Source organism: Heptranchias perlo, chromosome 13 (assembly GCF_035084215.1).
Source record: "Heptranchias perlo isolate sHepPer1 chromosome 13, sHepPer1.hap1, whole genome shotgun sequence".
In the NCBI taxonomy this organism is placed as follows: domain Eukaryota; kingdom Metazoa; phylum Chordata; class Chondrichthyes; order Hexanchiformes; family Hexanchidae; genus Heptranchias; species Heptranchias perlo.
This window is the reverse complement of record NC_090337.1, coordinates 17,846,518-17,869,251: the sequence shown is the minus strand read 5'-3', so window position 1 is coordinate 17,869,251 and position 22,734 is coordinate 17,846,518. Positions and strand designations below refer to the sequence as shown.

At 44.8% G+C, this 22,734-nt stretch overlaps 1 protein-coding gene and 1 long non-coding RNA gene across 2 annotated transcripts in view; one reads left to right on the top strand and one right to left on the bottom strand.

Moving 5' to 3' along the window:
* LOC137331337 (uncharacterized) overlaps positions 1–13,687 on the bottom strand; it is a 36,338-nt gene extending 22,651 nt beyond the window's left edge. The window contains exon 1 of the long non-coding RNA XR_010965429.1: positions 13,584–13,687. This is a non-coding gene — a long non-coding RNA (uncharacterized lncRNA). The remainder of the gene's footprint in view (positions 1–13,583) is intronic.
* dner (delta/notch-like EGF repeat containing) overlaps positions 1–22,734 on the top strand; it is a 227,826-nt gene that overhangs the window by 116,087 nt on the left and 89,005 nt on the right. Inside the window, exon 5 of the mRNA XM_067995064.1 lies at positions 12,638–12,783. Coding sequence (XP_067851165.1) covers positions 12,638–12,783 — 146 coding nt within the window. The remainder of the gene's footprint in view (positions 1–12,637; positions 12,784–22,734) is intronic.

Genomic DNA, 22,734 nt, shown 5'->3' with positions numbered 1-22,734 from the left:
CTTCATGCCGAGCTGCTCCCGACTGAGTTGAGCAGCATCTCATTACCTGTCACTGTCAAAGTCACCACTACCCTCAATTTCTTCGCCTCTGGATCATTCCAGGGTGCCACCGGGGACATCGCCGGAGTCTCTCAGTGGTCTGCACACAAGTGCATAAGGCAGGTCACCGACTGCTTGTTTCACAGGGCCTCGGAATACATCAATTTCCCCATGGACGACCTCAGCCAGGCGGAGAGGGCAGTGGGATTCCACTCTGTGGCTGGCTTCCCACGGGTGCAGGGTGCAATCGATTGCATCCATATAGCAATCCGAGCACTTCCACACAAACCAGGACTGTTCAGCAACAGGAAGGGCTATCACTCCATCAACACTCAGCTCGTTTGTGACCACCGCAAAAGATTCCTTCACGTGTGCGCCGGATTCCCTGGCAGCTGCCACGATTCCTTTATCCTGAGGGAATCCAACATCCTGCCCCTCTTCCACACACTGGACACCGTTAAGGGCTGGCTCCTCAAGGACAAGGGTTACCCCCTACACATGTGGCTCATGAAACCTCTGAGGAATCCCATCACCGAGCAACAGCGTCGATATAAAGACAGCCACTTCGCCACCAGATCTACAATTGAGCATGTTCTAGGGTTGCTCAAGATGCAATTTAGGTGCCTTGATCGTTCTGGGGCAGTGCTTCAATACGCACCAGACAGAGTTGGACACATTATAGTAGTGTGTTGTGCCCTGCATAACAGAGAGGGATGCAGCTTGAGGAGGCCCCATCCACATCTGCCACCCACATTGAAGAGGAGGCAGAGGTGGAGGAGGAGCAGGAGGAACCCATGGGCAGAGCAGCAGCTCACCTGGCTGCTTGTGAGGCCAGGGAGTCACTGATATGTGAACGGTTCTCCTAACATCAGAAAGTGTGAAGAGTCCAGTCCTCAGATCACCTGGAAAGAGCAGCGCCCACACCAGGCCACCCACCCCTCCCTGCACAAAACACTCCTGCAACTACACATGCACCCACTATAAAGTGACCCAATGGGTGGCATCAAGTGTCACCATTCATGGTGAACCTCATGAAAGGACCCATCACAAAAGCCAGTCAAGAATGGCCAAGACGTGGCAGTAGTGGTGACAATCATAATATTTAATGTGCTTTTAACAAAAAGCAAATATAAATGAAAAACATGAGCATCTGTCAAACACTCTTGTGCATCCCCTTCGTGTTTACAAAACCTTCGCCTTTCTCTTACAGCTACTTCTACGTGGTGCATCCCCTGTGGCTGCAGTAGAGGTAGTGGCAGGTTGCTCATATTCATGCCCTGACCGATTAGATGTTTTGGGCCTGTGCCCTCTGGGTTTTGGCCCCTCCAAAGACTGCTCCACCTGCACCTGTGCAGGGGCTGACTTGGCCACCTGGAGAGGAGGCAGCATTGTGGATACTGGTTGAGAGGGGGGCAACGGGTAAGACGTGGGAGCGCTTTGAGTGGCGCACAACTTCCATGTCCCCTTTCGCCAATATCACTCCCCTGGGCCAGGGCCACATCACTCCTACCACTCTGCTGGACAACAGTTCAGAGGACATGTGTGAAGCCTTGTAAGGCCAGTGCTAGTGCATCTGTCTGCCTGTTAAACGCGACAGAATGTTGTTCACCCTGAGTCTGAACGGGCGTTGTCAGGGCCTGACTGAACTAATTTGTGAGCCATGCTTGAAGCTCAATGGAGGCTAACCTTCTCTCCATCGCAGACATTCCCACACTTCCTGTGACAGTATCTTAGACATTTCAGCAGTTACCTGCTATCTGAGACAGATGCTCACGTCCCTGTGACAGTATCTCAGAGATTCTCTCTGGTTCCTATGCCACCATTCCACTAATGCAGGAGTTGGACTCCTCCATCCTCTGCGCTATTGTGGAGAGTGCGCGTGGCACCTATTCCAGTACCTCGCAAATCTTCTGCTGTCCCTCGATCATTCTCATTTTAAAGGATGGCCCCCAGGGTTCCACATCTGCATCCAGTTGAGCAGATGCTGGTGAGGAGTGCTCCCGACACAGACTTTCCACAGCTGCCCCTGTCACATACTCATGCTCACGTGTGTGGTAACTCACCAGGTGCCAACCCAACTAACTGAGGACTAGGACCCACTGAGGTGTGAATATCTCGCTGGTGGATGGCTCGCTAAGATGTGATGGTGCACCCTCAGAAGCTGGCAGATCCTCTGAGGAATCGCCCTCTGCCGTCACAGTGGTCGCTGTAGGCCCTGTAAGAGAACAGAAGGCAATATTAAGCACGATCACTTATGTGTCATGTTGTGATGGGCATACTGAGGTGCTGAAGATGGCAAGGCATGTTAACATCAATTCATATTGTGTGTGATGAATGTTAAAGTTGTGTCACCAGACGTTTGTCGGGTGCCAGTCTCGGCGTCCCCGCCGGACAGACACTCAAGGGTTCAGCTGAGTTCCCGCGCCTCCTGCTCCACCTCTGTGAAGATGACAATTTGTTGCGGCCCCCCTCCAGTCCTCGCCCTCTCTTGTGCATTTTGCATTCTCTTCTAGAAGGGGAGAAAGAACAGTCGTGTGAGTGAATGATGGAGAAGTGGCCTTCTGATGAATGCATTGGTTTGGGTGCTGCTGACTATGAAAGAGATGCATCAGAGGGTAAGCATGAGACAGAGCCATGACATTGGATGAGGACTGGGTTGAGTGGTAATGGTGGGGTGACTAATGGGGAGGTGAGGAAGTGCAGGTAAGTTGAGGATGAGCCTTAAGTGGGTGTGAGGAGTGATGTGATAGAGTAGAGTTGCTAGTGCAGAATGAGTTGAGGTTTGGGGGCGGTGATGTAGAAGACGGAGTGTAGAAGAATCAATAAGTGTACTCACTTTGGCTGACCTAGTTAGGCCATTGAAGTGCTTCCTGCACTGGGTCCAGGTGCAGGAGATGTTGCTGCTGCTGGTGACCTCCTCTGATACCTCGAGTCAGGCCTTCTTGGTGGCAGAGGCAGGCCACTTCCTCCCGTCCGCCGGGTAGAACACATCCCTCCTCCTCCTCACCCCATCCAGTAGCACCTGGAGTGAGGCATCTTTGAACCTTGGAGCAGCCTTGCCCCTGTGCTGCTCCATTGTGGTGCGTGGGTGTTTGCTTCTGGAAAAGCCAATGGAGGACTGCCCCTTTAAATAGAGCTCCTCCAGCTGACAGCCTGTGATGTGGGTGTACAGTCCGCCCACTGCACAGCTTTCGGGCGGCAAACCCAGGAGCCACGTTAAATGGCACCAATTGAATTGCGATCGCGTGGGAAACGGACATTTTTTTATTGGTCGGGTTACCTGCGCGCTCGTTCGCTCCCCCGCTGCCATCCCGCCTCTACCCTAATGTCGGGGCCCTTAAGCGGGCTTCATCTTCATGGTCAGAGAATGATTTTCACATAAAGGACCCAATAATGCAACAAAAATAAATCAAGCATGAGGCACTATAAATAAATCATTTACAGGGCTAACTCAAGAGAATTGGGCCTCCCTGTAAAAGCTATTCTATGGAAAACTATAATAATTTCCCACTCTCACATGCGGGCACCTGCGGATACAAAGACTCGCACACACATGTCGAAAGGTTGCACTTATGTCTTGGTGTGGGGCTTCAACCCACTACTGTTCTGATCCACAGGTGAGGGTAACACTATCTGAACCAAACCATTACCTACCTAGATTAATTAGTTTTATTAAGGCCAAAATTTTATTTAATTCTTATGTGCACGTTTCCATTCCTCAGGCTCCTTTCTCCCAACACTCGACCTCTATTCCCCTAGCAGCCAGGATTGAGCCGACCAATTCCACCAACCACTAAATATTTTTATTTAGCTTCAACAAAAATTATTTTGATATCCTTGTGTACATGCTTCCTCTCCTCAGGCTTTGTCTTATCCTAATGCCAAGCTTCCCCTCCTCAAATAGCTGAACCTGCAAATCGGCCCTGGGGCGATCAGCTCCCAATCTTCAAAGCTAAAATCTGAAAGTTTCTGTAGGTGATGTTATTTTAAAGCAGTGTTATTATAGACTTGTCATATTAAACACAGCACAGGCAATTAAACATAAATCTCATGATTGAAAAAGAGATACTTGAACTCTAACAACAAATGGTTTAATATACAGACTTCAAATAACTTGCATCAGAGCCTCTTGTAAGAAAATCAAAGCAGGCACTCCCACTGACAAACAGTTGGAGCAGAAGAGCGCATTTTTCCGCAGGTAGGATAAGATTCAGATAAAAACACTGTTATACAGAGATAAAGGGCCCGATTTTACCATGGCGGTGGGTTCGCGGCGGGGGGTAGGTTGGGTGTGTGGGTAACGCGCCCGGTGAAATCAGTCTGCTCCGCACGCAATCGCAGGCTGATTGGATCCACTTACCTGGTCTTCCGGGTTCCCCGCTGCTGAGCAGCGCGGCGGGCAGACTGCGCATGCGCAGTAAGGTCTGTCAGCTGGAGGAGCTCTATTTAAAGGGGCAGTCCTCCACTGACTAATGCTGCAAAAAATAGGAAAAATTACAGCATGGAGCAGCCCAGGGGGAAGGCTGCTCCCAGGTTTAATGACGCCTCACTCCAGCTCTTATTGGATGGGGTGAGGAGGAGGGGGAGGACAGAGATCTTCCCCCCCCGGTGGGCGGGAGGAAGCGGTCTGCCTCTGCCACCAAGCAGGCCTGGCTCGAGGTGGCAGAGGAGGTCACCTGCACCGCCAACATATCGCCCACCTGCATACAGTGCAGGAGGCGCTGCAATGACTTAAGTAGGTCAGCCAAAGTGAGTACACTTACTCATTCTCCTACACTCGATCTGCCACATCACCGCCCCCACCCCACATCTCCTTCTGCACAGCCAACACTACTCTGTCACATCACCCCTCATACCCACTCAAACCTCATCCTCATCTTACCTGCACTTACTCACCTCGCCAGTACCCCTCCCGCCACTACCACTCAACCCAATCCTCATACAATCTCATGGCTCTATCTCATACTCACCCTCTCATGCATCTCTTTCACAGTCAGCCTCACTCAACCTGCCACTACCTGTGCTGCAGCCACAGGGCATACATCACATATGTGCAGTAGGCAGCGTAAGGCAAACGTGTCGTGAGCATGAAGGGGATGCACAAGGGTGTTTGAGGGTTTGTCATGGTTTTTACTTCTATTTAATTTCTGATCAACTCACATTACATATTATATTGGCACCACTACTGCCACGTCTTTGCGAACCTTGTCTGGTTTGTGCAATAATGCCCTTTCCTGAGAATCACTATGAAGACCCACAACTGATGACACCCATTGTGTCACTGTAGAGTGGGTGTAGGTGTATTTGCAGGGCTCTTTTGTGCAGACGACTGAGAGACGTCGGCGATGTCCCCGGTGGCACCCTGGAAGGATGCGGAGGAGAAGTTGTTGAGGGCAGTGGTGACTTTGACAGTGACAGGTAAGAAGATGGTGCTCGGGCCAGCCGGGAGCAGCTCGGCATGAAGGAGGTTGCAGATGTCCACGACTACATGTCGAGTGACTCTGAGCCTCCGTGTGCACTGCTGCTCAGAGAGGTCCAGGAAGCTGAGCCTCGATCTGTGGACCCTGTGGCGAGGGTAGTGCCTTCTGCGACGAATCTCTCTCTGTGGTTTCCCTCCCTCCTGCTGTGCAGGTGGATGTGTCACAGCACTGTGTTGTGGAGCTCCACGTGTCAGAGGTGGACGGCGTGGATGGCGAGGCTGGTGAGGCTGGTGATGCTGTTCGCCCTCCGAGGAGGTCATGACTGCAGCTACGGTGGCCCCCATCTGGAAGATGTATATCTGAGGGGGCCCGCAAGGTAGGTACATGTGTCTGGACCCCGGGGTAAGTGTGCAAGTTGGTGAATTTTGTTGTTAGGAGGAGGGTGGTGGAGGCCAAACTTTGTCCAAGGTGACAGAGTGGCCTCCTGCAATGAGTGAGGGTCTCCCCCCACCCCCCCACCTGTCAAATGGACCTTTGCAGCTGCCACAGGCTGATGGCTGCAACACGTCCATTTAAACTGGGAGTGTTTCCCCCAGTACGGGAAACAGTCTCAGTCAGTTGCAAAATCCCATCCCTGCTAAAATAACAGGTCAATCAGGTCTATAAACGACCTGAAGTACCTGTTCAAGTACTTTAAGTGGCACCCTGCCGGCTTTAATTGCCGGCGGGAGTCCCACATGCGGGGGCTGCGCGCGCATGCGAGCGCGTCAGTGGGAAACCCGGAAGTGGGCGGGTTGGAACCGGGCTCCCGACCCGCCCTGGGAATCCCCGATTTTTGCAGCCCCCCCCCCCCCCCGCCACGAACGCACCCGATCGCGGGTGCGAAAATCGAGCCGAAAGAGCCTCTCTGTATCAGCTGTATCACGTCTCCAAAAAATTGTACAACTGTCATCGAAGACAAAAGAAAGTATCTGCAGCAAAATTTTTAACTGGGAGAGGGAAGGCCGGGTTGGTGCCACTTGGCTGACAGAAGATTTGACAGATCCAAATTCTTCAATGACAATTGGAAAACAGATATTGGGGGTAAAATTGGGCAGGGATGCTAAAGCAGGCAGAATCGCACTTGCCGCCTGTTATATGACCCGCCTGATATTCATATTGAAGTCAGTGGGACTGAATATTGGGCGCAGCCTAAACGAGCGACCAATGTGATACTGCCTCTTTCACAGCCCCGCCCATGTCCAATTTCACCTCCAATCCCTTTAAATTGGAATACAGATGTTAAAGTTTGAGGAGATTTACGCAGATTTAGGTTTAGCCACGTGCATCGAGACACTGACGGAGATGCCCTGTGGTAGAGGTCAAGAACTACACAGAATTATGGTGAAACTGACTGGCACAGGTGAGGGCGAAGATGCAACATGCTCAGATGGTCATTCTTAAGACTGAAATCTTGAGGGTTTTGAAACATTTCAGGATTTACAATGTAAAATTGAAAACAGACTTGGCACAGTTTAAGCTTTGCCAGGATAGCCCTGTGACTTTAGGATTTGTAGGTATCTTAAGCTGGCCCTGATAATTTGAAATAAATTTAACAAAGTGGTATCAAGAAGGTTCATTTGTAAGTGGCAAAAGTCCCCAGGAAAGTGACTCTGCCACCAGTAATTAGTAGGAAAAAAACATAACAGTTGAAACATTAGCATGACTTGTGTTTGAAAAAGAAAACCTTTCGTCCTCCTACTTTCAATGTCATATCATTCATCATGGAAATAATGAGCCAGTATAAGAAATGCAAGCTAAGCATTCCTGCTGTATGCTGCCTGACCTTTTCTCCTTGGTAATGCACTCCAATGAAGTAGACACACTGGGTTCACTATCAGGTGTGTCCCTGTGTCTGGCCCTGAACACAGGAGATTTTAGTAACAATCATAAGACCAGCCAGTTCAGTGTATACTAACTTGGCACATCGTATTAATGCGAATGAAGACCATCCCGGGCAGTTGTCAGGATGAAGGCAACCCACATTACTTGTTTGAATGACAATGTTCCCTGTAGTTTATGTGGAAGAAGTCCATCCCTGATATTTGTGCAAATGAAGACTGCCCCTCTGCAAACATTGGGCAATGAGCCCAACTATCCATTTCACTTTTGATTTGTCTTCAGGTATCTAAGGCACTTTTGTTGAATTAAGTCAATATTCACTGCTGGAATTACAGGTTACTACTGCCAATAACCCCTTAAATTGATGTGATAAACTCATTTGTGAATACAGAGTAGCATACAGAGATAATGTAACAGCTGGCAAAAGAGCAATAGATCTGTTTATAAATCTATTATAATAATCAACAACCACTATAAATGTCAATATGAGTTTTCAGTTCAATGAGATAATAATACTAGGATTGCAACGGGATCTTGATAAATTGGGTCAGTGGGCCGATGAATGGCAGATGGAGTTTAATTTAGATAAATGTGAGGTGATGCATTTTGGTAGATTGAATCGGGCCAGGACCTACTCCGTTAATGGTAGGGCGTTGGGGAGAGTTATAGAACAAAGAGATCTAGGAGTACAGGTTCATAGCTCCTTGAAAGTGGAGTCACAGGTGGATAGGGTGGTGAAGAAGGCATTCGGCATGCTTGGTTTCATTGGTCAGAACATTGAATGCAGGAGTTGGGATGTCTTGTTGAAGTTGTACAGGGCATTGGTGAGGCCACACTTGGAGTACTGTGTACAGTTCTGGTCACCCTATTATAGAAAGGATATTATTAAACTAGAAAGAGTGCAGAAAAGATTTACTAGGATGCTACCGGGACTTGATGGTTTGACTTATAGGGAGAGGTTAGACAGACTGGGACTTTTTTCCCTGGAGAGTAGGAGGTTAAGGGGTGATCTTATAGAAGTCTATAAAATAATGAGGGGCATAGATAAGGTAGATAGTCAAAATCTTTTCCCAAAGGTAGGGGAGTCTATAACGAGGGGGCATAGATTTAAGGTGAGAGGGGAGAGATACAAAAGGGTCCAGAGGGGCAATTTTTTCACTCAAAGGGTGGTGAGTGTCTGGAACGAGCTGCCAGAGGCAGTAGTAGAGGCGGGTACAATTTTGTCTTTTAAAAAGCATTTGGACAGTTACATGGGTAAGATGGGTATAGAGGGATATGGGCCAAGTGCAGGCAATTGGGACTAGCTTAGTGGTATAAACTGTGCGACATGGACATGTTGGGCCAAAGGGCCTGTTTCCATGTTGTAACTTCTATGATTCTATGATTCTATAATACGGAAATTGTGGAAGAGAACCATGTAATAACAGAAAATATGCCATGATGACCTGGACCATGATGCACAAGTTTGCAAAAGTCATGAGTGAGTTATTGTAGAAAAGGCTGGAGTCTGTCGTCACTCCTATATAATTCTGTTCATGGTGTAAAAATATTGCAAATTCTCAAACATTTTTTCCATTAATAAATATAGCTTTAATTATTTTTTGGTACTCTGTTTAGGGAGACAGTATGTCAGTACTGTGATGCTTGCTATTGCTTGTGCTATTGCTGTGGTGTGCTGCTAAGTCTTAATTTAACTTGTGCTATCATATTCAAAGGGATTTTCAGAGCATAATTAGAGAGCATTTGGCGGCAAATTTAACACACAATTAAGTATAGAGAGACCTTGGGGTCCAAAATGCCTTTTTAAATTAAAAACAGGAAATGGCATATTTTTCTCCCTAACTAATGTCCCGCTAATGACAATGCGGAGAATACACCGCTATGATACCTGAGAATACAGTTTTGTTAGCGACTCACTAAATAAGCAGAAAACCCAAGCATTTTGTCACCCAAGTAACTTATGAGTGTCACAAGTCTGAATGAGTTGAGCAGGTTCTGCTCCCAAGTTCCATCAGCTTCATTCTCTGAATTACCATTGAGTGTGTTGCGTCATTCGACACAAATGCTATACATTTTTTGGGGGGTAATTTTCTGATTGTGCGCCAGTGGCATGGAGCCTTGCTGCCATTAGTGCAATTTGGAAAATCGTGGGCATCAAATCCATAATGTTCCAACATGTACTGGAGGCAGGCAGGGTTCCTCACTGCCACTGTGTACTCAGAAAATTAGGCGTTATATCAGCAGAATTCTTTTTACTTAATGGAGTAGATCTTGACTTTGTGCGATTAGTTGTAAAATGATTGATAGCAAGTTGGCAACCCATTTTACATCTCTTCCTATTTTTATTTTGATTGACTTCAACCTCCTGCTCCTCCTGGCTCAGCAGGAACGTGTTTGTCTTTTAATTTAAAAACTTACCATTGGTTGGCGGCCGTGGGGGCCTCTGAAGAATCCTGAGTCGGGCAGGCCCTATACTGGCCTCGCTCGTGAGTTGACCAATTTGTCAATGGGGTTCTCTACCAGGCGCTGGGCCCCTAATTTATTCAAAGGGCCTAATACCTGTTTTAGGTGTCCACCTGGAATGCTTAAAACATAGCCCCACGAATTTAGAAGTGGGACCAACGTCTGCGTAGATTGGACACAGGTCGTCCCACTGCTAAATTGGCATGTTTTACACCCAATAGCCAACCCCAATATCTGTTCTGTCACAGTAACTTTTTGAAATGAGCTGCAGTAAAGAATTTCATCTTAATGGGGAAGTGTTTGGCCTAGATAAATTTGCTTATGTCAGGAGTTTCTATTTATACTTTCTGAGCCAAGATGGATACTGAGAACATGATGGATGAATGGATTCTAGGAACTAGGACGTGACTTACTTTTGCTACGCATGATGTAGCCACTCCTTGATTGTTTTCCTCCTCTGTTGATATCTGCTTTTCTCTTCTTGCCCAAGTGCTTTTCAGACAGCAAGCTGGGAATTTTGGACAGGGATTTGTGGGCTTAAATTATGGAGCAAGTCAAAAAGTGGTAATAGAATGGAAACTACTGAAGACTGAAATATATTTTAAACATTAGAGGAGAATAAATAACTCTGTACAAAATGATGTAGTTCAATTCCCCAGTTGCATTTCTGAATCTTCTGGGCAAAATAGCACTTAAACTTTGGTGTTACACATGGCTTAAAACATTTGGGCCTCAATAGTTTTTAATAGCAAAAAAGTTATACTCTTCTGAGTCTTTCTTCCCTTCCCGCATTACAGCAGGTAGATACTTGTTGAGATTAAATTAATGTGTTCAGGTAGCTGAACCCTCAGATTACCACCGCGGTGCCCTCTGTGCGCATTTTGGGCCCAGGGCATCTTTCCCTATATAGCATTCTACCAGGGAGGGACAGAATAGGGGAAGGAAGAAGAGACCAGACCTAATAACAACATAATTTTCTCTGCTTTTTAGGTCCCTTCTCCACCCCACCTGCTTCCAACCCTCTCACAAAAATGCTCAGTAACCAGGCAAAAGTGAAGTGTGTGAGTGTGCCAGGGGTGGGGAGGGGGTAGCTTATCTGTGAATTTTATCTCCCATCCCCTGCCTAGCCTCCTCCTAATGACCCAATCAAGATGAAGAATTATAAGAGTGAAGCCACATTCCAGCAGTGAAAGATTTTTTTAAAGCTGATTTGGGGAAGAGCCAGAAATTAGAGTTTGATATATTACAGGCTGCTAGTAGTAACTAAGATAACTTAAAAATATAGATTTGGTTTTATATTTTAAAAAATGGTAACTGGTGAAGTGATGGTTGTATAAATGTTTACAAATGGGAGAGTTACCTTGTAATTAAATCACCATCACTTTATTAGCATGGCTGGAATCTGATGAGAGTTAATGTCTCATGTAATCTACTTCCTGCTTATATTCATGTGCATGTTCTAGTCTGATCAATGAAACAAAAAGTATATTCCTCTGAATTGATGCATAATGCTAAATATTATCATGTGAGACACATATACATTGGGGGTGATTTTAAACCCCAATAACGGGTGGATTGGGGGTGGGTGGGAATTGAAAATAGTTGTTTTTTTGGATCACAATAGCAAAATTTTCTGACTTTGCATTCCCAGTGCAAAGCCTGTACTTTTCCGCTCCGACGTTAAATCCGGAAATAAAGCCAGGTTGCAGTCGCAAACCAATAAACAACGATTTTCATCTCCCACCTGCTACCAACCCACCCGTTCTTGGAGTTTAAAATGACCCCCATTGTCTCAAATTTTTTTCTTCCATGCTGGTCAAAATCTTGTTGGGGACAGGTGTTTTGTGTGGAATATCATCTCTGATGTCATTGTGAAGTTGTATACCATTGTATCAGGAGCTACACAATAACAGAATCTACACCATAGCAGGAGTTGCACTATATTGTGAGGATCACTATAGCAGCAATTCCTTGCCAGGAATTATGCCATGTCAGGAGTTCATTATATCAGAATTGGCTAACTTGAGTGCTATTGACTCAGATATTAGGAACCATTTTAGTTTTGTAGAACTTCTGATTAGAAATAATTGAAGACAAAATTGTATAAAGAGGTTGGTAATTATTCTGCTGATGACTAATTTAGATCTAAAATCTGAGATAAGCCAGTGTCTTAGGTCACAGATGGACAAGTTGATTGTAATTCATTACAATCTGGTCTCCATATTATAAAATGGATATAGATGCTCTGGAGAAGGTGCAAAAAAGATTTACTAGGATGATACCTGACTGAGAGGTTATAATTATCAGGTAAGATTGAACAGGTTGGGGCTCTTTTCTCTAGAAAAGAGAAGACTGAGGGGTGACCTGATAGAAGTCTTTAAGATTATGAAAGGGTTTGATAGGATAGACATAGAGAAAATGTTTCCACTTGTGGGGGAGACCAGAACTAGGGGCCATAAATATAAGATAGTCACTAATAAATCCAACAGGGAATTCAGGACAAACTTCTCTACCCAGAGAGTGGTTAGAACATGGAACTCATTACCACGAGGAGTAGTTGAGGCGACTAGCATAGATGCATTTAAGGGGAAGCTAGATAAGCACAAGAGGGAGAAAGGAATAGAAGGATATGTTGATGGGGTTAGATGAAGAGGGGTGGGTGGAGGCTCGGGTGGAGGCTTGTGTGGAGCATAAACACCGGCATGGACCAGTTGGGGGCCGAATTCTATGTAATTGTTAACCTTTAAATAAGATTTGTTAAAATTGATCTTGTATTCAAGGAGACCATTTTGTTTAAATTGTTCTTTTTTTCTCCCCTGAATTCCTTCCTCAAGCCCTTGTGAATGATTCAGCCATTAAAGCAATGACAGCTCTGAGGTTGAACATGACAGTTAAAGCCAGTATCTGCATGGAACAAAAGAACAATCAGGACAGCCTCCAGTGCTCTGGAAGGGGACAGTGCGTCACCAAACCTTCAGAGGTGAGTTGGACTTTCTGGTCCAATGCTGAATCTCTACAATTAGAATGTTTCAGTACCTTCAGTGTGGAGGCATATTGGACCATGGCCAAACCAAAATAAGGACTGTCTGTTGGTCCTATTCTTGCACACTTCTCTCTAACTCACTCTCTTTTTCTCTCTCTCCCACATTCAAACCCTTTCTCCTTCATTCTAATTCTACATTCTCTCCCAGTATTATACTAGCTATACAGATTTATTTGTTTCTTTCTCACTTAACTCTTTTTTTTATTTTTACACTCTCCTCCTCATCCCCTCACATTAATTCACTCAGACTTTAGCATTCTCTCTCTTCATCACCAATGCATGCTCTCATTCTTTCTCTATAATTCTATGTGACTACAATTCCATCTTATTTTCCTTACGCATAACATGAATCACATTTCTTTCTATTCTCCTACCATGTCAAAAATAAGCACATCTATGTTGACTTGTAAGTACATCTTTGTTGGTGAGCTGATACATGAATTCAATCGCTGCTATTATAGTGACATCACATCAACAGCTGCTTCTGCTCATTGTAAAATTGGAATTTAGTTGCACTAAGATTATTTTAAGTATTTTGTGAACCAACTGGATTTTTAGTCCAACTCTGAAATAATTCTTGAATTAATGCATGTTATATAATACAGTTATAGGCACTGTAATGCAATAATAGTGGCAACTTAGTGAGTTGCTTATGGTCTCATTGAAAAACTAAGGAGATGACATATTGAAAAGCATGCACATTGAAAGAAGCCAGTTGCACTGCTGCTTGTACCCACCATCTTTGCCTGGTAGATTGGATCCAGAAGTGTCATTGAGAACCATAACATTACGAAATGCTAGACCTTCTTGATATGTTCTCTGTGTGATGGTCCATGTGAACTAAAGGCTAACACAGACATATATTGCTTAGATTCATTCTCAACAATTTTTCATATCTGTGCTATAAAGGAACAGTGATCACCTCCACATGGAATTTTTTTTTTTATTCGTTCATGGGATGTGGGCGTCACTGGCAAGGCCAGCATTTGTTGGCGTGGTTGAAGCAGATAGCACTGGTGCACTTGAGGGGAGCTTTGATGCATTTTTAAAAATTCATTCTTGGGATGTGGGCGTCGCTGGCAGAGCCAGCATTTATTGCCCATCCTTAATTGCACTTGAGAAGGTGGTGGTGAACCGCCTTCTTCAACTGCTGCAGTCCGTGTGGTGAAGGTTCTCCCACTGTGCTATTAGGTAGGGAGTTCCAGGATTTTGACCCAACGACGATGAAGGAACGGCGATATATTTCCAAGTCGGGATGGTGTGTGACTTGGAGGGGAACGTGCAGGTGGTGTTATTCCCATGTGCCTGCTGCCTTTGTCCTTCTGGGTGGTAGAGGTCATGCATTTGGGAGGTGCTGTCGAAGAATCCTTGGCGAGTTGCTGCAGTGCATCCTGTAGATCGTACACACTGCAGCTACGGTGCGCCGGTGGTGAAGGCAGTGAATGTTTAGGGTGGTTGATGGGGTGCCAATCAAGGGGCTGCTTTGTCCTGGGCGGTGCCAAGCTTCTTGAGTGTTGTTGGAGCTGTACTCATCCAGGCAAGTGGAGAGTATTCCATCACACTCCTGACTTATGCCTTGTAGATGGTGGAAAGGCTTTGCGGAGTCAGGAGGTGAGTCACTCGCCACAGAACACCCAGCCTCTGACCTGTTCTCGTAGCCACAGTATTTATGTGGCTGGTCCAGTTAAGTTTCTGGTCAATGGTGACCCCCAGGATGTTGTTGTTGGGGGGGATTCGGCGATGGTAATGCTGTTCAATGTCAAGGGGAGGTGGTTAGACTCTCACTTGTTGGAGATGGTCATTGCCTGGCAATTGTCTGGCGCGAATGTTACTTGCCACTTATTGGCCCAAGCCTGGATGTTGTCCAGGTCTCACTGCATGCGGGCACGGACTGCTTCATTATCTGAGGGGTTGCGAATAGAACTGAACGCAATGTGCAATCATCAGCAAACATCCCCATTTCTGACCTTATGATGAGGAAAGGTCATTGATGAAGCAGCTGAAGATGGTTGGGCCTAGGACACTGCCCTGAGGAAGTCCTGCAACTATGTCCTGGGGCTGAGATGATTGGCCTCCAACAATCACTACCATCTTCCTTTGTGTTAGGTATGACTCCAGCCATTGGAGAGTTTTCCCCCGATTCCCATTGACTTCAATTTTACTAGGGCTCCTTGGCGCCCACACTCAGTCAAATGCTGCCCTGATGTCAAGGGCAGTGACTCTCCTCACCTCTGGAATTCAGCTCTTTTGTCCATGTTTGGACCAAGGCTGTAATGAGGTCTGGAGCCGAGTGATCCTGGCGGAACCCAAACTGAGCATGGGTGAGCAAGTTATTGGTGAGTAAGTGCCACCTGATAGCACTGTCGACGACACCTTCCATCACTTTGCTGATGATTGAGAGTAGACTAATGGGACGGTAATTGGTTGGATTGGATTTGTCCTGCTTTTTGTGGACTGGACATACCTGGGCAATTTTCCACATTGTTGGGTAAATGCCAAGTGTTGTAGCTGTACTGGAACAGTTTGGCTAGAGGCGCGGCTAGTTCTGGAGCACAAGTCTTCAGCACTACATCCGGGATGTTGTTGGGGCCCATAGCCTTTGCTGCATCCAGTGCACTCAGCCGTTTCTTGATATAATGTGGAATGAATCGAATTGGCTGAAGACTGATTTCTGTGATGAGACTCAATTCAAAACTGTACTATAAATTTGCCACATTGACTGATTGAGAATGCTCATATGGCAGGAGATCAGACCCATGCGTTACTTTACTTAGAAGTGCTTGCTGCTAACACTGGATGTAAAAAAGTAGAATAGTGTACTATTGCCCCCCTTGATGTCACTGCAGAGAATATAAATTGAAAACATTTCTGGCATTAGATGCAACAAATAAAAAGAAAAGAACTGCAAATGTTGGAAATCTGAAATACAAACAAAGTGCTAGAAATACATTGTAGGTCGGTCAGTAATTGTAAAGAGAAATTAACATTCGGGGTATAACCTTTCTTTTAGATTAAAAACTGAAAAATAAGTAAGCCACTTTGCAGAGTGGAAGAGAAAGAAAAATGGAGGGACAGAAAAGAGACTAAAGATATTCCAATCACCCAGGAGAAGTTAAAGGGTTGAATAACCTGCAAACTACTTAATAGAGAAGCAGGAATCCATTAAAGAAATAAGATTATCTCAATAAGAAATTGAAAAGATGTGAGAAAAACGAATGACTGTGCAAATAGCTAAGATTGTGAAAGGAGAAAAGACCTGAAACTAAAGCAAGAAATGCTGGAAATACAATCTGATAGGAGATAAAGAAAAGGGCCAGGACCTCAGGCACGGAATCCCCTCCCCCACCAGCTCTGTGCTCTGATGAAAATCCACACCCGAAGCTTTCTCCTTTTGTCTCGGGTGCCATGAGACCCACTCTATATAGTTAAGATGCGACGTTACTAAAGTCAATGTTCAGACCAGAAGGCTGCAGAGTGCCCAGATGAAAGAGGAGATACTATTCCCGAGGTTTGCATTGTGCTGGGTTCAGGCAGAGTCGGAGGCCAAAGATGGAGAGGTGAGAATGGGAATGGGTGGGGGTCAAAGTGACAAACAACAAGGCTGTCAGGGGCACACTTGCAGATAGAGTGGAATTGTTTGGCAAAGCGGTTACCAAATCTCCTTTTGGTTTCCCCGGTAAAAAACCCTTTAATTTCCTCTCCCTCCTTCCTCTTTTTTTTTCTCTTTCAACCTACAAAGATGCTTGCATTTCTTTCAGTTTTCAGTGCTGAGGATGGATGTACACCCAAAACACTAGCCTGTCTTTTCTCTTTACAGATGCTGAATGACTTCCTGTGTATTCCCAGCATTTTCTGTTTTAATTTCTGGCAGTAGACACAATTGATGGCTGTGATTCATCACATCAGTGGTAGTGTCACAGCATGCTCATCTGTTTATACACCTAGCCTAAATAGCCCCTTTAATTAGCTAATCAAGTAGACAAAAAAAAAATTACTTATGGTCTGCTGTCTTATTCACGGTCCATTTGACGACGACAAATTTGGTACAGTATCAGTCCATAGCTGTAGCAACTGAAACAAGAAACTAAAAAATGAAAAGGTTGTGTTAATTCTTCTTTTGAAAACTTGTATCATAGAACATACTGCAATCGGTTTTGTTGTGTTGGTGTTGGTTTGCAGTCAGTTTTTACAGTATATTGCTGAGACAAACAGGATGCAGTTCAGAGAGACTTATGGCTCAGAACATTCGATTGTCATTTCATTATTTCATTCTCGGAGTTGGCCACAGAAAGTGGGGCAAGGGAAAGAAATACTCACTTCTTTTAAGGTGGTGTTATAGGCTCCTTGGGGAGTTATCAGGCCGGAATAGCCCGCTTAAAAAATACTGCTGCCGCATTATTTTGGCTAACACAGCAAGTTTGTGCTGCAGCAGCTGATGTATTTTCTGCAGCAAAGACTTTTTTACAATGAGATCTTAGGGAAAATAACAAAGTGGTAGATGTAATGAGTGATAAAATTATGCCATTGCATTCTCCTCTCCTTATAAATAAAAGCCTTAGAAGACAACAACTGGAAACAATCTGCTTTAAAATAATTTTGCTGCAATGTTGACCTACAAGCTAAGATTGTGTATTTCATGCAGTGCAATTTGTAATGTATTTTTCTAAATTTTTTAAATTAATGTTTTTAATAAAATACATAAGTTAATTTGTACTTGTAGAGACTACTGATCCTCGACTGTGTAAAAGCTATGCATGACATGTTACCGTAGCAACACCTCAACTTTAAAGTTTCATGGGGGATATTAGCTCTCCAGAAACGTTTTGGGGGCAATTTTAACCTAACCCACCGGCTGGGAAACTGACGAGATTGGGTGCAACGTTAGTTTTACGCCCGTCCACATTTACTCTCCATTGAAACCTCCGCCCTCTGCCATTCCTTCTCTTACACCATTGTTCTTGTTTTGGGGGTGGGGGGCAAAGGCTCCATCCAAACAAATCCCACAGAAACTACCTGGGAAGGTCTGGACCGTGTTTATCTGGATCCCGGTCTAATTCATGGCCCGTTTGCCACACTTAGAGTGTCAGACTTAGAGTGAAAACGGATATTTGGTCCCCGTATCTCTGCCATTCTTTCATTCTCCATGAGAAGATTTTGTTGTTTGTTTCTAATCAGCCTTACTCTTTAACTCTTCTTTAACCTCTGAGACCGAGTTTTTCATTCAGTGAAACCTGCTGAGATGAAAGTCCTCTCTCCCTCTAGAAGGGTCCTAACTGAAATTAATTTTCTCAATCACTGCTTTTGAGGTCTGAGCACAAAACTGCCAAAATCCCAACCTAACCTGCACTAAATTGGAAGTCTCATTCAGAGAGGGCACAAGAGCAGGTATTGGAAATGAATGTGAAACAATGGTGCAGTGGAGCATTCCTTTGAGATTAGGTTTGAGTTGTTGGACCTATTTTTAGATCTGAAGTTAGCTCCCTGTCCCATTTCTGCATACTTGCATCAAGCCTGCACCTGGTGCACCATTTTCTAATAATTACCCATTGGAACAATAATGCCTCACCACTGCACTGGGGGATTTATATCAATTGGTTCTAGCCAGTTCATTTTAAACTAAAATTTCCTTGTAGTCTTTTCAACACTGTAGGATTTCAGCTGAGTGGATTTCCTACATTGTGGACAAGATCTATTTTTATTTTAACAATCCGACCAACCCATTGTTCCCCACTTGGCTAGGCATTTGTGTTGAGCCTCATCACCACCATTATTGATAACATTGGATGTACAAATGGCTTAATATTTAGATTCCGCACTTACCATACAGACATGAAAGTAGTTGGGCTGGAGAATCTGGTTAATTTCGGTAGGAGGTAAGGCCTAGGAATTCTAGTCAATCTGGCTCCTGTATGGCCAGCGGTAAGTATGTCTGCAGGTAGCAGTGCAGTACAGGGCTGTATATGTACCATAATGCTATATCGATAGATGCTTGGATATGGTCAGAGCACCGAAGGAGCTCCTTTGCAGCTTCGATGCTGACACAGGCACTCTCCTCCTAATATTCAAATGATCCCATCCCAAGATTTGGGATGGGGGTCAAGGTGAGGACAAACGGGCAGGTGGAAATCCCGCCCCACTGCACATTCAGGAACACAATTTTTAGGATAAGTACATTTACCTTGAGGAGGCGCCCTCAGTGATCGAGGTGTGAATCTTCTGTCATCGATGGCACACACAAACATACATGCCCTGACAGACGGAATTCAGATAGTGTCACAGAAACAGATTTTCCTAAGCTTTATGATCTGCTGTCAGGTTAAACATCTCCAGTTATGCATCTGCATGCTTTTGGCATGTCACTATTTCAGGTCACAGTATAAGCATGTAGATGTTTTCTGTCAATTCCTAGCCCATTTTGTTTTTTCTTTATTCTCTGTATAACACCAGCAGTAACAACACCTACTAACAGCAATTTAAATTTGTGTTCTTGTAATTGTAGGTATGTTAGAATTATGCCCAGTAGGGTTTAAGTTTCTACTGTAAATGGTTATGAAAGTCAATATAATGGGGGTTCTCTCAATATTCCAGTTTGTCAATTCAAAAGTAAAAGAAACAGAAGCAAACTAAACCACTTGTCTAAACTAGTTTTTTAATAGATTAATATATTTACCTCGTTGTAAAGCAAAGGTCAGGCTTCTTGGAGGCACTGGAGGAGAATTTCCACATGGTTCCCCTGACCTGCCATAACTTCAGTGCAACATTGGCGGAAATTCTGGAGAAACGGTGTAAATGGACATTTTTTAACCATTTACACCATTTCCCTGGGGGTTGCCCCGATCTTCTGCTAAAATGATGTCGGGAGATCAGGATAACCCTGAGGAATTTCTGGGCAAGTAAGAGGGTCGCCACTCTATACGTTGGTTTCCAACAGGTTTATAGGAGGAGTAACGGTGATATAAATCTGGGAGGGGCCTCAAGACCAACCATTTAGGTAGGAGTGCTTTAAGTTTTATAGATGGATTCAATCGCAGCTCCTGAGCTCTCAAGTTGCTGTTAATCAGTTTGGTACCAAACAGACTTTCCATTTGGGGCCTTTTGAATAGCTTTTCGATTCTTATGTGAAAGGCATTTAATCTTTGTCCCTCTGCTGCTAACAGGCCAATCCACAGACTCTAGTGTTAAAGTTTTGTTTATTTGGTGATTTAAAATTTTAATCACCAAATAAACAAAATGGAAAACTCCAAACTCCAAATTATTTCTGGTAAATACTAACTTCTCCTCCATTACCTGGTTTTTAGGGTTTTAAAAAAAAATATTTCCATTGCCTCAGTGAAAGCAAGTTTACAATTTGCCTCACAGCAAGCATGGACTGCGTTGAAGAGATAACTAGCCTTTTGGCATTAAATTGCTTACTGCTGTTATATGCAGAAAACTAGAGCATCAACATAAGATGATATTTTTAATCAATAAATTTAATAATGATCATTCCTTTTTGCTGATGTTTAATCCATGCGGCAGTGGCCATCTTGCATTATGCTAATTTAAAAAGAGCCAGTGAATAAGTATGGCGAAAGTAAAACCTACAGAATCTTAGAAGAAAGAAGCAGCAGATTGGGAAAGAAGTGGAAGAAAACAGGCCTGGCGTTGGGAGAGGACCAAAAATAGACTGGAACAAGTTGGGTTGGCAGAAAAGCTTTTATCATCCTTGGTTTTTATGATAGTGTTTCACCGAGGTCTACTGTTTTATTTTTATTATTTGTGCATGGGATGTGGGCGTCGCTGGCGAGGCCAGCATTTATTGCCCACCCCTAATTGCCCTTGAGAAGGTGGTGGTGAGCCGCCTTCTTGAACCGCTGCAGTCCGTGTGGTGAAGGTTCTCCCACAGTGCTGTTAAGTAGGGAGTTCCAGGATTTTGACCCAGTGACGATGAAGGAACGGTGATATATTTCCAAGTCGGGATGGTGTGTGACTTGGAGGGGAACGTGCAGGTGGTGTTGTTCCCATGTGCCTGCTGCTCTTGTCCTTCTAGGTGGTAGAGGTCGCAGGTTTGGGAGGTGCTGTTGAAGAAGCCTTGGCGAGTTGCTGCAGTGCATCCTGTGGATGGTACACACTGCAGCCACTGTGCGCCGGTGGTGAAGGGAGTGAATGTTTAGGGTGGTGGATGGCGTGCCAATCAAGCAGGCTGCTTTGTCCTGGATGGTGAAGAGCTTCTTGACTGTTGTTGGAGCTACACATACAGGCAAGTGGAAATATATCGCCGTTCCTTCATTGTCGCTGGGTCAAAATCCTGGAACTCCCTTCCTAACAGCACTGTGGGAGAACCGTCACCACACGGACTGCAGCGGTTCAAGAAGGCGGCTCACCACCACCTTCTCGAGGGCAACTAGGGATGGGCAATAAATGCCGGCCTTGCCAGCGACGCCCACATCCCGTGAACGAATAAAAAAAATTTTTTTTTAAATTCCATCTTACTCCTAACTTCATTGAATCATAGAAAGGTTACAGCACGGAAGGAGGCCATTCGACCCATCGAGTCCGTGCTGGCGCTACGCAAGAGCAATCCAGCTAGTCCCACTCCTTGCCCTATCCCCGTAGCCCTGCAATTTTTTTCCTTTCAAGTACTTATCCAGTTCCCTTGTAATAGGAATGTAACAGGAAGGAACTGTAAGGGAGAATATTAATGTTTAAATCTGTGTTCAAAATGGAAACAAAAACTTGGTTATAACTTACAATTGCTAGTGAGTTTACATATTTGATTTATGTAATGCAGAGCAACTAGGTGCACTATTTTATATTATTTCTGTGGTCTTTGGTTTCCTGAGAAAATGCCTTTTTTTCTATAAGGCAGTTTGCTTCTTTGATATTCTGACTGATCAGAGTTGGCTTGGCCTCAATGAAACCATCTGAATAAAAATAGTTGTTTCATCCACATCCAGCTGACTTTCATGTCCAATTATAAGTGGGTGATAGAGAGATGTGCCTGTGCAGTATAAAGTGGAAGATAGTAAAAAAGCTGCAGGAACACAACACAGCGTACTTATGTGAAAGGCAAAATGCTCCGTTTTAGAAGAGTCTTCTCTCCCCCGGTGACATTTATCCAAGTGACCATTCTTCAGGTGTGGGCCTAGACAAGTGAGTGTCATAGAATCATAGAAAGTTATGGCACAGAAGGAGGCCATTTGGCCCATCATGTCCGTGCCGGCCGAAAAAGAGCTATCCAGCTTAATCCCACTTTCCAGCACTTGGACCATAGCCTTGTAGGTTAAGGCACTTCAAGTGCACATCCAAGTACTTTTTAAATAAGTTGTGGGTTTCTGCCTCTACCACCCTTTCAGGCAGTGAGTTCCAGATCCCCACCACCCACTGGGTGAAAAAAATTCTCCTCAGCCCCCCTCTAATCCTTCTACCAATTACTTTAAATCTATGCCCCCTGGTCACTGACCCCTCTGCTAAGGGAACTAGATCCTCCCTATCCACTCTATCTAGCCCCGTTATAATTTTATATACCTCAATTTAATCTTCCCTCAGCCTCCTTTGTTCCAAAGAAAACAACCCCAGCCTATCCAATCTTTTCTCATAGCTAAAATTCTCCAGCCCTGGCAACATCCTTGTAAATCTCCTCTGTGCCCTCTCTAGTGCAATCACGTCTTTCCTGTAATGTGGTGACCAGAACTGTACGCAGTACTCAAGCTGTGGCCTAACCAATGTTTTATACAGATCTGGCATAACCTGCCTGTTCTTATATTCTATGCCTCAGCTAATAAAGGAAAGTATCCCATATGCTTTTTTAACCACCTTACCTATATGTCCTGCTACCTTCAGGGATCTGTGGACATGCACTCGAAGGTCCCTTTGTTCCTCTATACCTCTCCGTATCCTCCCATTTAT